Consider the following 14,217-nt stretch of genomic DNA (forward strand, 5'->3'; position numbering starts at 1 on the left):
CATTCCTTTTCATAAATCTTCGAAACTTTTCGGACACAAACTGTGGTCCGTTATCAGAGCAAATCTGCTCTGGCAAGCCGTTCCTGGCAAATATGGTCCGTAGGACTGCAATAGTTTTCTCCGTGGTGGGGGAGGACATTTTGATCACCTCAGGCCATTTCTAGTGCGCACCCACGGCTATTAAAAACATTGAGTCCATGAATGGACCAGCAAAATCAATGTGCACCCGTTGCCATGGAGAGGAGGGCCACTCCCATGGGTGTAGAGGGGCATGTGGTGGTGCATTTTGGACCTTCTGGCATCCTGAGCAGCTCTTTGTCAGGTCTTCAATTTGCTGATCGATCCCCGGCCACCACACATAAGCCCTAGCAACGCTTTTCATTTTCACCCCTCCCAGATGGCCTTCGTGAAGCTCATTGAGCACTCTCTCTCTTAACTTGGGTGGAATTACCACTCGGGATCCACACATCAAGGTCCCCTGCATACTGACAGCTGTTCTCTTCTGGATGAGAATGCTGGCAGCAGTGAGTCGCCATGTGTTGGCCATCCCGTCACCGTCAAGTCATATACCCGAGACAGTGTCGGGTCATTTCGGGTCTCCTTCTCTATATCAGCGTTAGTTACTGGCAAGCGTTCAATTATAGTCGAATAAAATATTTCGACAGGGTCCACTGCTGGTGCTTCCTCCGCGGTAGGCAGTGGCAGGCGTGATAGCCCATCAGCGTTTCCATGCTGTTTCGTGCCCTTATACTCGATTTCATATTGGTTCGCCCCTAGAAAAAGAACCATCTTTGTAGCCGTTACGCAGTCATCACCAGAACGCCCTTCTTTGGATTAAAGATGGAGACAAGTGGTTGGTGGTCAGTCAGCAAGGTGAACTTCTGCCCGTGCAGATAGTGGTTGAACTTTTTCACTCCCCACACTAGGCTGAGGGCCTCCCTGTCAATCTGGCCGTAGTTACGCTCGGCTGAGGTTAGTGACCGAGATGCAAAGGCTACTGGCCTCTCGGAGCCGTCCGGGAATTTGTGCGACAGCACCGCTCCAATGCCATAGGGTGATGCATCACACGCCAACCGAATTGGTAGTGCTGGGTTGAAATGAGCCAACACCTCTTTTGATGTGATCAATTCTTTGCACTTCTGGAAAGCTCGTTTACATTCGTCATTCCACTTCCATGGTACCCCCGTTTGCAGTAGGGTGTTCAGTGGGTGTAGTACTGTAGACAAATTCGGCAAGAACTTATGGTAGTAGTTCACCAGCCTGAGGAACGACCTCAGTTGTGACACATTTTCCGGTGCTGGAGCCTTGACTACTGCCTCAATCTTTTCAGGGGACTTATGTAACCCCTCTTCATCGATAACGTGGCCACAATACGAGATCTGCTTCTGGAAAAACTCGCATTTGTGGCGATTAGCTCAGAGCCCATATTCCTTCAATCTAGTGAGCACCTGCTCCAGGTTGGCGAGGTGATCACTGTCATTTTCGCCCAAGACCAGGATGTCGTCCAAATAACACTGGGTCCCTGGAATCCCTTGCAGGACTTGATCCATTGCCCTTTGCCAAATAGCCGGAGCTGATGCTACCCCGAACACCAGCCGGTTGTATTGGTAGAGACCTTTATGAGTGTTGATCGTGAGGTACTGTTTGGAGGCTTCTTCTACCTCCATTTGCAGGTACGCCTGGGCCAGATCAATCTTAGTGAAGCGTTTCCCTCCAGATAGCGAGGCGAAAATATCTTCAATCCGCGGAAGCGGATATTGTACAGTGTGAAGGACTGGGTTCACTGTCACCTTAAAGTCCCCACAGATGCGAACTTTGTTTGGTTCCCCAGGCGTATTACTCAACGGCCTCTTCATTACAGGAACGATGGTTGTAGCCCACTTGCTCCAGTCCACTTTGGACAGTACTCCTGAACATTCCAAACCTTCCAGCTCTGCTTCGACAGCTGGGCGGATCGCATAAGGTACCGGTCTGGCCTTAAAAAACTTTGGGCTTGCATTTTCCTCTATTTTGATCATCGCTGTTATGCCTTTTAGTGTTCCGAGTCCCTCCTGGAACACTTCTTGTGCGTCAGTTAGCATTTTTGACAGTCGTCCAGGTGTGACGTCATCATCCTTTTTGGCATCTACAGTCAGTGCTTGTATGGAATGCCAATCTAGCTGTATCTTCCGGATCCATTCACGTCCTAGTAGTGGTGGTCCTCCATCTGGCAATACATATAGGTCCATTTTTGGTGTTTCCTTGCCGTTATATATAACGTTCACCCTTATTTTTCCTTTGGGGTAGACTTTTTGCCCCGTGTACGTCTTCAAGACAATCTCTGTATCTCTCAAGGGTATATGTGAGAATAGCCGCTTGTAGTCCCTTTGGTTTATGACTGTTAGGGCTGATCCTGTGTCCAATTCCATTTTCACTTGGACTCTGGCTATCTTGAGCGTGACCCAGATAGTTTGGTGATCCTCCATTTTGATCACATTATGTAGTTTCAGACAACCCAGCTCCTTGCTTCCAGAGTCTGTATCACTTTTCTGTTCGTCTGCACTACTCTCCGTCACCTTATGTACCTTCTTGTACTTCTCCTGTGGAGATTTCTTGCTGCTGGTTTTCTTTTCCGACCTGCAGACTCTTGCTATGTGTCCTACTTTTCCACACTGTCTGCACACTTGGTCCTTGAACCTGTAATCCTTATGGTCGTGTGTTGTTCTGCCGCAGTGATAGCACTTCACTGTTCCGTATGACATTTCATTTGTGCCATATTCTTGCGGTCTCCGTTGTATCTCTGCTGCGCCCCGTGCTGCTGCTTCGTGTGATACTGCCATGCTGAAAGCCTTGTCCAGCGTAAGATCCTTTTCTGATAGAAGCTGTTTCTGGGTTCCTTCACTTTGAAGCCCACACACAAACTTGTCCCTTAAAGTATCTGCTAGTCCCGTTCCAAACTGGCAGTGTTTCGATAGCTTGCGCAGTTCCATTAAAAACTCAGCATTACTTTCATCTTTTTGCTGGTTCCTTTTGTGAAACTTAAATCTTTCCACTATCAGCAGCGGTGTGGGGTCTAAGTGGTCCTGTAGGATTGACACTATGTTTTCAAAATCCTTTTCCACTGGCCTCTGGGGTTACTAGGTTTCGTAGTAAGCCATACGTTTTTGCACCCATTAAATTCAACAATACCAGTGCTTTCCTGTCATCTGGCACTTCATTCGCCTTGCAGTACACTTCTATGCGTTCGACATATGTCGTCCAATCTTCGACTTCATTGTCGAACGCTGTGACACTGCCACTCTTTGGCATCCCTGGGTGTGGTTAGACTGGCTCAAAATGGCGTCTCCCGCGCTCTCCCTTCTTCTCCGCTGCGGGTCAAAATGGCATCTCCCGCACTTTCCTTTCTTCCCCGCTGATGCTGCTCGGCCCTTGAACACCGGCTGCACTCTGTGCGTTTTCCTGCGCACCTCTCTCTCTCGTTGACGCTGCTCGGCCCTTGAACACCGGCTACGCTCTGCTCTCTCTCGTTGACGCCGCTCGGTCCTGAACACTGGCTGCGCCCTGTGCGCTCTACCCTCTCTCTTCTCCCGTCGACGCTGCTCGGTCCTGAACACCGGCTGCGCCCTGTGCGCTCTACCCTCTCTCTTCTCCCGTCGACGCCGCTTGGTCCTGAAAACCGGCTGTGTCCTGTGCGTTCTACCCTCTCTCTTCTCCCGTCGACGCTGCTCGGCCTTTTTCTGTGCCGTCGGTTGGCTCTAGCTGCCGCTGTCCGGGAAGCGTCTGCGCCGTACCTGTTGCCAGCCCGTTTTGCTGGACCACCGTGACTGGAGAACCAAGCCCAGCTCTCAACAGCCTCCCCTACGATGCTCAAGTCTCCGCTGGATGGTCGACGCCCGTGCTTCTGGACTCGGCCTTCTTCTTTCACTGTTCTCCAGGAGCGAATCCCTGGGAGGTGATGCAGAGTTGCAGGTAGGTTTGAATCTTCTCGTCGCCAATGTTAGATCCGTGTATCTTGATGTTGTGTGTCCTTCAATAATTAGACAAGAGACTGCAGGGAACAATCAACAGGTGTTTACTGGATGAGGGTTACTCTAAAACTAACTGTACAGATCTCTACTCAGGGTTTATATACAGGTGTGGTCACTGCCGGTACTACAGTATACAGGAGCTGTAAAAAGTAGTTCTCCCCTTAAAGGTACATACACTACACTTGGTCCATAGCCTTGTGTGCTATGGCGTTTCAAGTGCTCATCTGAATGCTTCTTGAATGTTGTGAGGGTTCCTGCCTCTACCACCCTTTCAGGCAGTGAGTTCCAGATTCCAACCACCCTCTGGGTGAAAAAGTTTTTCCTCAAATCCCCTCTAAACCTCCTGCCCCTTACCTTGAAACTATGCCCCCTGGTTATTGACCCCTCTACTAAGGGGAAAAGTTCCTTCCTATCTATGCCCCTCATAATTTTGTATACCTCAATCAGGTCCCCCCTCAGCCTTCTCTGCTCTAAGAAAAACAACCCCAACCTGTCCAGTCTCTCTTTATAGCTGAAGCGCTCCAGCCCAGGTAACATCCTGGTGAACCTCCTCTGCACCCTCTCCAATGCAATCACATCCTTCCTATAGTGTGGCGACCAGAACTGCACACAGTATTCCAGCTGTGGCCTAACTAGCGTTTTGTGCAGCTCCATCATAACCTCCCTGCTCTTATATTCTATGCCTCGGCTAATGAAGGCAAGTATCCCATATGCCTTTTTAACCACCTTATCTACCTGTCCTGCTGCCTTCAGGGATCTTTGTACATGTACACCAAGGTCCCTCTGATCCTCTGTCCTTCCTAGGGTCCTACCATTCATTGTGTATTCCCTTGCCTTGTTAGTCCTCCCAAAATGCATCACTTCACACTTTTCAGGGTTAAATTCAATTTGCCACTGTTCTGCCCATCTGACCAACCCGTCTATATCGTCCTGTAGCCTGAGGCTTCCCTCCTCGCTATTTACCACTCCACCAATTTTCATGTCACCTGCAAACTTACTGATCACACTTCCTACATTCATATCTAAATCATTAATGTACACTGCAAACAGCAAAGGACCCTGCACCGATCCCAGCGGTACACCACTGGACACAGGCTTCCAGTCACAAAAACAATCTTCGACCATCACCCTCTGCCTCCTGCCACTAAGCCAATTTTGGATCCAATGTGCCAAATTACCCAATAGCCCAAAATAGCTTCCATAATGCAAACTAGCTGTCAGTGGACATTTGCATGCTTATATATTCAGCTTGCTCCCATGGGGGACAAAAAAGCCATGTTGGGCAGTAATAGATTTTTCATCTGTACAAATATCAACAGGTCCACTAGTGTCTGCCTGTTGGATACTTATGTCCAATGCGCTCCATAATGTAACATTATAATATACACCAGCCATATTACTTCCCAGTAATCAACTGCAAATTATTTCTTATAGAAACATAGAAGATAGGAGCAGGAATAGGCCATTCAGCCCCTCGAGCCTGCTCCGCCATTCAATGCGATCATGGCTGATCATCCAAATTCAGTACCCTGTCCCTGCTTTCTCCCCATATCCCTTGATCCCTTTAGCCTTAAGAAATATATCCAACTCCTTCTTGAATATATTTAATGAATTGGCCTCTACTGCCTTCTGTGGTAGAGAATTCCACAGGTTCACCACTCTCTGGGTGAAGAAATTCCTCCTCATTTCTGTCGTAAATGGCTTACCCCTTATCCTTAGACTGTGTCCCCTGGTTCTGGACTCCCCGACCATCAGGAACATCCTTCCTGCATCTAGTCTGTCCAGTCCTGTCAGAATTTTATAAGTTTCAATGAGATCCCCTCTCATTCTACTAAACTCCAACGATGTAGGGGGCATCTTTTTCAGGGTTTACGGTAATTTACCTTCCTTTACCTGGTTTACAGTAATTCGCCTGGTCAGGCAGCTTTTTGCTACTACACTCTGACCAATCCCAAACAGCGGTTTCGAATCGCTAAACCCACCCTTCCAGTTCTGACTGGAGGACTTACAATTAATGATATATTAAAACGGACTACTGGTCTGGATGTGAGAAAATCAACTTTTATTAAACTAAAGAAAACTACACCACACGATTATAGTAATCACTGTACAATTGCTTAAATGGAGGAAGACAGATGGCAAAATGAGGGATAAATGGCTACAATGTTAATTAAACAATCTTAGCAATTTCCCTTAAATTACCATCCCCTTTTAACTCCTTACTGGATTGCCTTGCTGAGGAGTCAGAAACCTGCTCACCTGTGGTCCAAGGAAAATAAGAGAGAGAGATAGCTTCTCAGGAGCTATCTTTATATCCTGCGAGCTCCTGCTGTTTGGCACTGAAAGGGTCTGTGTGCAAATTCACGCTGAAAAGTCAAATACACAAGAGAAAGGCCATGATTGGCTGACTCAAACGGGCTTGGAGTGGTTTGAATGTGTCTCCGTTCTGGGGCTGAAATGTTCCCGCCCACATCCGGAGTTCATCTGGCTAACAAAAGGGAGTAATGGGTGATTCAAAAACCCATTCATGCTAAACTGTTCCCTATCAAAGTCCTTTCCGTAGTTTCGGTGTGTCTCATTGTGTGTAAGGGGCTTTGAATGGGTTGGATTACTAGGTAAACAGAAGCCCTTTGTCCTGCGGTCAGCCTCAAGTGGTTTAATCCCTTATGTCAACATCCTGCAGTTTCTTGTAAACAAACATTGCCTCTTTAGGGAAGGGAAACTCCCTGGTTTTGATTGACAGAATCTGACTGCCACTGCTTGATCCTCCCACTTTCACAGACATCTACGAGCTGCAAGCTGCTTTTCCAAGCCCCATTGTCTCGGCTATGCTTTTCTGATGGCCATTTTTAAACCCCTTTGAAATTACCAAACACCAGGGAACAATTTTATTAATAAAATGTACCGTCTTAAAGTGTGCGAATTTTTCCACGAAGTTCCTCGATTCCGGTGTTGTCCACGCGCCGCAATGCAGCCTTTTGCGGTCCTGGGCATGTTTTAAAACATTGTCCAACCCAGAGGCAATTTAATGTTATGCACAGTCTCCGTCCACGATGTAGATTAATGCCTCCAGTATCTTCGGGGCTGAGGGGATTTTTTGCGAACCCCTACAGCGAGTATAAGCCCAATCGGCCCAATCTCTCCTCATACGTCATTCCTGTCATCCCATGTATCAGCCTGGTGAATCTTCGCTGAACTCCTTCCATGGCAAGAACATCCTTCCTCAGATAAGGCGACCAAAACTGCACACAATACTCAAGATGTGGTCTCACCAAGGCCCTGTACAACTGCAGCAAGACATCCTTGTTCCTGTACTCAAACCCTCTCGCTATGAAGGCCAACATACCATTTGCCTTCTTAACTGCCCGCTGCACCTGCATGCTTACCTTCAGCGACTGGTGCACAAGAACACCCAGGTCTCGTTGCACTTCCCCTTCTCCCAATCTATTGCCATTCAGATAATAAACTGCCTTCCTGTTTTTGACACCAAACTGGATAACCTCGCATTTATCCACATTATATTGCATCTGCTATGCTTCTGCCCAATCACCCAACCTGTCCAAATCATCCTGGAGTTTCTCGGCATCCTCCTCACAGCACACACGACCACCCAGCTTTGTGTCATCTGCAAACTTGGAGATATTACATCTAGTTCCCTCATCTAGATCATTAATATATATTGTGAATAGCTGGGGTCCAAGGACCGATCCCTGCGGTACCCCAGTAGTCACTGCCTGCCACTCGGAAAAAGACCCGTTTATTCCAACTCTTTGTTTTCTGTCTGCCAACCAGTTCTCTATCCAAGTCAATACCTTGCACCCAAATGCCATGTGCCTTAATTTTACACGCTAGTCTCTTATGCGGGACCTTATCGAAAGCCTTTTGAAAGTCCAAATACACATCCACTGGTTCTCCCATATCTATTTTACCAGTTACATCCTTAAAAAATTCCAGTAGATTAGTTCTTGATCATCTTATGGAACAAAAATAGCAATTCTTCAATGAACATCTTTTTGCAACAATATCATGGAGCATACTGGAAGTGAACACTGTTTTAAACAATAATTTTAAAGTTACAGAACCAGCTGCACCCCTGGAATTCTGTCGAAGGGGGAGCAAAAGCTGGAGTACATCCTAAAAATGCTTGTGTCTTTCTCAGTCTTGACGCCTTTCATTTTCTTCTTTTACCCAATTATATTTCCTTCTTTCATTTTGGATTCACATTTAGTCTTACCATCTATTGATCTCACTTTCCTTTACAGATAAGAAGCGGAAAGGAGCTCAAGATGGAAATGGGACTAGAAATGTACAGGACTGAGAGCAGAGGGAGTCTGGGAGGACAGATAGAGTCACCAGAGGTTATATTAATATAGTTCTTGCCTCAAAACAGTCCTTTACTGGTTATCAGGTGAGTTGCTGTTATTGGCTTATTCCCCATCCTACGTTAATCTATTCTTTCCTGCTGGAATCTAGTTTGCGATTTGTGAGTAGGCTTGTGTTGAATGTACTCCCAGAAGGGATGACAGACTATCTGGTACTTCACCAGTTATAGGCAAGAGTTGAAAATAATTTATTCTAACTGCGATATATTCCAGAGATGTTTCAGTAATATGCGTTATAGCAGGATGATAGCTGCAAACACAAGTGTGCTAGCCTGTGTATCCTCAATCATGATTAGCCTCACAATCTTTCTGGATCTCTACTTAAAAAAACATTTGCAGGGCTATGGGGAAAGAGCAGTGGAGTGAGACTAATTGGTAGCTCTTTCAGAGAGCCGGCACAGGCACGATGGGCCAAATGGCTGCCTTCTGTGCTGTATGATTCTGTGAACCAGTCCTATGCCTTTTGAGCCTACCCACCATTCAAATGCCATTTAAGTATGAATAAAATAGCTACTCAAGCCCACAGCTGCCGTTCCAATTCATCTCAACCATCCCTTGTCCTGTATTAAGGTTTGTGACCTTCATGAACTGGTGTGCATTCAACCTCTCAATGCATTAAAACTTGACCATAAAATCCATACACACTACCCTTCAAACTTAAAATATACTTTTCAACAGCATTGCTTTCTTATGTCACTAGGGGTCATTTTAACTTCTGGCGCTGGTGCAAAAATGATTTTCTTTTACACCTGGGCGGGTTGTATAACAGGCAGCCGATCCAATATTGCCAAAAGGTAAAATCATCCCACGGTCTGTAATGAATGTTTAGGCCGAACCTAATCAAAACTATGTTGCTGCCTACTTTGCACTGCTCCAGGACTGGGCTAAAAACATTCTCCTGGTTTTAGGAAAGCTTTGCCTCGCTCCATTGTTTTAGCAATGAAGGGCAGCAAAATTCATAGCAATTCTTTTTGCAACTCATCAAATGGAACTTCTTGCTGGCTCAGCAGTTAAACCAATGAGTAACTGAACCAAAAAGATCTCTGCTTCAATCCATGGTACGGAGTTAGTTAGCTGATCTCAACGAGAGTGGCAGTAGAAGTATGGCAACTGGCAGCAGGCCCGAAGAAAAGTTAGGAGCAGGAACCTTGAGCAAATGCTTATCCAAGGACCCTGACCAAGTGTTTGTGTGGAAGCCAAGTGAGGACAGGACGCTTGGCTGTGATGTCATCCACAGCCAAAAAGCTTTCCAACATAAACAAGAATTGCCACTTGGGCAAGTAACTGAGGACAACCAGCATGAAACCATACAGTTGTGTGGTCAACTCCTTCAAAAAGGAGAGAAAATGCCAAAAATAAGAAGGAAAAAATTTAAAGGGGATTTGGCTACAATTCACAATGAAGCTGCAGATTTCACAAATCCCATATCTCTACTATTCCATTTTGTGTAGTTATACAACTAAAACAAAGACTGACTGCATGTCAAAGAGCAGCAAATGTAATGGGAAATCGAAGTTAGCAGCTCCAGCTAGACCCGTAAAATTCTCAAAAATAAAATGTCAGCGATTAAGACATTTTAAATATATGGCACAATTTGAGACGGCACACCTTGAGTTCACAAATACAGAAACTATTTGTAAGCTAAAATAACTGTTTCAGGTCTAGACACTTACCGTCAGCCTATAGTACAGGAAACTTTGGTTTATCCGGAGGTTAACTGTCCGGAATGCTCGAGCCACCGGCAAAAATCAGGAGCCGTTTCGTTGTTTTTTTCTTTTCGTTGCTTTTTTTTCCACCAGTCAGGCTCTGCAAGGTCTCGCTGAAGCTGTTGCTAAGCTAGAGACGCTTGCAAGGTACGGCCGACTGTTTAGAAGCTGTTGCTAAGCAACAGGGTTTGTTGCCAGATACGGAGCTCAAAATCTCCATATGTTTCAACATTAGCGCTGGTTTGTCCGGCACTTTTGATGGGACGGCAACAGCTCAGTCCCATCGGTGCCGGATAGCACAAAGTTTCCTGTAATATTTTTCTAACTTGCCTCTCCAAAAAAAAAAATCCCAAGTTTTGTCAGATTGATATTCTGATGCTAGTGGTGAAGGTATTCAAAGCCAAGTATTCCAACAGCTACATAAACTTTATACAGTTTGAATGGTACAAGCCACGGTGATTTTAGTAAAGGTATCTACTTATGACTGTGAACATGTAGATTAGAAAACACTTCCCAAACAAAATCATTGTTTTTAGAACATTCATGGTGAAGGAATCAAATCAAATCAAGTCAGTTCCTCCTTATATAAATATATACATTAATCGTGCTGTACTTATCAATTTAATACAAGAAATAGTCATATTTTCAAACAGAATTTTAATGCACGTTTCAACAGCATGTTTGACTTCAATAGCAATTTTAAATATACAAACTTGCAGGTTTTCCACTTTGATGAAATAGGAATGGTAGCCGGGTACAAAAGCAGGTGGTGGAGAGGCTTGGTGAGATTGGTCTAACTAACCTTACTGGAATCTCCAGAACTTTACCACAAGAGAAAAAAGCAGAAAAAATTTCAGGGCTCAACATCGACTCACAGCTGATCTACGACTTCTATACTTTGTTCTGTAGAGAAAGTACACTCTATAGATGTGATAAACATGCTCAGTCATCGTGCAGTTTCCAGCAATTCAGTTAGGCAGCCACATAGTAAACAAAATTACCACAGCTCATTTCTAACTCACATGGGCCCCATTAGTACATTAATCCCACAAGTATGCCTTAATGGTAAGCCCTGAAATTACTCGTGTTTATTATCCCCGATTTAAAAATTATCTTCGCACATTGTATGAATAAATCACTTTTAAAATATTCTGCAGAACTTTCCTAAAATAGGACAAGGAGAAGGCTGCATCATCATAGGATATCTTAGAGAGGGGGATCCTTTTTGTATCTTAGATGCCAAGAGATAGTAAACCATTACAGGCCATTGGGGGTGTGATCACTGGAAAATGAAGCACTTATCAGATGCATTTAATATCATAATCATCTCCAAGTCAATCTACGGTAAAAGCTGCATTAAGTCATTCATAGACGTATGCACGAACATTTATTTCAAGAGTTTATTAAATTTTGATGAGACCAATTTGCACGCGGCTGATTTTCACTTAGCAAGATCTCATTCCCAACTGAATTGCTCTGAATAGGCTCAAGCATCTGAGAAACCAATATATTAACTCACTACTGCTTTATTACACTGTTTACCAGCATTGTGGAAGTCAAGTAGGAGAGAATGCTATAAAGATGCAAAGCACATTGGATGACCAATGAAGAGTGGTAGGACTAAGTTTGCAGCCATGACTTCCTCACGCAAATATCCATCTGCAGTTAGCACATCACTGAGGTGCCAGTGAGAGATGAGGAAACAGGAAGTCTACCACAGACTGTTCATCATGCTCTTAGCAGTCAAATACAGATTGGCCATTGGCCAAGGCCTGAGACTAACTTTACCGGACCTCTCAAGCAATGAAACATTAAACGACAAAGGAGATCAGATTTAACAGAACTGAATACCTCCATTACTGTTAAACAGGAAAAGCTTGAAAAGATAGTCAACATGGAAATATACAAGAAAACACATGTACTGGTTTGTAAAAAAAAGTTTTATGGCAATTTCTTTTTTTAGATTTCAGCCCAGTACTGAATTTCTGATTTTTTTATGGGGGGGGGGGGGGAAAGAAGGGAAAGGAAGAGGCGGGGGGTTCTCAACACATCATATAATATAAAAGGCATTTAACACCCTTTTTTATAGTCACAAATTAGGTTTTATAATCACTGGTCACCTGAACACTGAAGTAACTCAAGTGCAAAAACACTAGGTGGCACCACTATCACAGCAGAGTGAACACGTTAGAAATAGCACAGAATCTGCTCGATGTTCTTTTAGCAGGACATTTTGTTTATAAATAAGTTAACTATTTACATATTTAGACGATCACGGCTTACACAAACAGTTATCTATTTTGTACCCAAGAAGCACATCTCGGAATCCTTCTAAGACTATGTCAAACTTTCTGATTTGACAGGCAGCAGAATAAATCTGAACACATTTACTGGTAGCCATTTTAAGTGTCAGTAAATAGAAACATAAAGTGCCCTTTGTAACAACAGACCCGACTGCAGGGATATCACAACTCATACATAACTTGCAAAAAAACTTTCAACAAAAAGTACATAACACTACAACCAACTTCATATGAACTTACATAACAAATTACACAATCTGTACAATCTTGTTTGCTCAGGATTGCCATCCCATCATATACACTGTATATACATATATACTTTTCTGAATATATTATAACAATATATATTTAATATTTTTATAAACAAAAAACCTACAAAAACACAATCACAACAAAAGGAAACAGTCCAACATAACTGTTAAATAATACATTGTTGTTTTGGGCAACACTGCTGCTTCTGGGGAAAATATGCCACCGTTCTCTCTTTGGATGCAATGTCTCCAGATCTTGGAGAGCGCTGTAAGCTGCTGCTGTAAAGTTTGCATCTCCAGTTGTCAGAAGGTCGAAAACACAAGAATGAAAATAGACATCCTTTACTTGGATTTTCTCATGGCATTTAGCCGTTGCACTCTCTAATGTGTAAGCACCCTTTGGTTGGGTCTGGGGGTGGTGCGGATGGTTTTGACTATTGGCTGGAAGAGGGAGATGCCCACCTTCGTCGATACGTTCATTCATTGGGCAGCCACGGGCACAAAGCTGCAATCCCTGGCTGTCATGCTCAGACAGGGCCAATTCCTCAGGCATCCTCAATGCAAAGGTTAAATAGCGTCCCACTTGGCGCACTATCACAGTCATTCCTATGTATTTTGCATGCACCTCCACATGTTTACCATTGGCTTTCTCTACTATCCACAATGTCTTTATCCAGCCATTTCCCACTGTTGTGCCATCGATGAATGCTGCAGGCAGATCATCTGTCATTGCTTGGTAAACCTTCTGATCTGTACAGTCATGATAGGTTTTGAATATGATGGTTATCTGAAAGAAATTAAACCATGCATACTCAGTATATATTGATAGCTATGACACAGAATAACTAAACAAATCACATCTCAAGTGTCCATTACTGAAATAAAGAGTTCTTCATATACCACTTGATATTAAGTAATATATAGTAGAGGCTTGTACTGTATTTCCTGCCCCTGCATGGATTATTTGTGCTTCTAAATGAATGCAATGTACAAAATCTCTAACTACACAAGTTTTTTGTTTGAGATTAGAAATATTAGGGTGCAAACTGTCATATGGCCAATCCCACCAGTCTCCGTGCTCCCCAAGTTAGGTAATACACAAGCTCACTTCGGAGTCTGTCATATGTCCCTGCTTACTGCCGTGAAAACCTAAAACAGGCAGCATGCCCTGTGAACATGCAGACTGACTTTCTGTGTTGATTAACCTTCAATATAGCCTATTTGACAAGACAAACTAGCAACAATCCATGAATGCGAGGAAGGATTTTAATAAACTATTTTTGCCCTCAAGTTGTTAGTTTAGTTTATTTTTGTGATTAGTTAGTAGTAGAATGTTTATAAAGCCATCAACACAATCTGGACAAGGCAGCTCCCTTAAGGCCAATACACACAAATCAAACTCTCCATTTAAATCAGTCATGCAGGTGCGAGACATGGTAAATCACTAATCTCCTTCAGAACACAAATGCTGTAATCTAACCATTTACAGTTTTATAATCAGATTTCTACTTTAAGCCTACCAATAAAGTTATGATCTCATGTATTTTTCTAGTTCACGGAAAGTGCCT

The 14,217-nt window shown here is 43.9% G+C and overlaps 1 protein-coding gene across 13 annotated transcripts in view; it reads right to left on the bottom strand.

Moving 5' to 3' along the window:
• Positions 1 to 10,735: 10,735 nt before the first annotated feature.
• rgmb (repulsive guidance molecule BMP co-receptor b) overlaps positions 10,736 to 14,217 on the bottom strand; it is a 262,214-nt gene continuing 258,732 nt past the window's right edge. For all 13 annotated transcript variants that reach the window (XM_085987971.1, XM_085987980.1, XM_085987933.1 and 10 more), the window contains one exon: positions 10,736 to 13,436. In XM_085987971.1, coding sequence (XP_085844097.1) covers positions 12,771 to 13,436 — 666 coding nt within the window. In that variant the 3' untranslated portion in view covers positions 10,736 to 12,770. The remainder of the gene's footprint in view (positions 13,437 to 14,217) is intronic.

The sequence above is a fragment of the Somniosus microcephalus genome, chromosome 1 (assembly GCF_052327205.1).
Source record: "Somniosus microcephalus isolate GS21.2 chromosome 1, FLI_Smic_1.0, whole genome shotgun sequence".
NCBI lineage: Eukaryota > Metazoa > Chordata > Chondrichthyes > Squaliformes > Somniosidae > Somniosus > Somniosus microcephalus.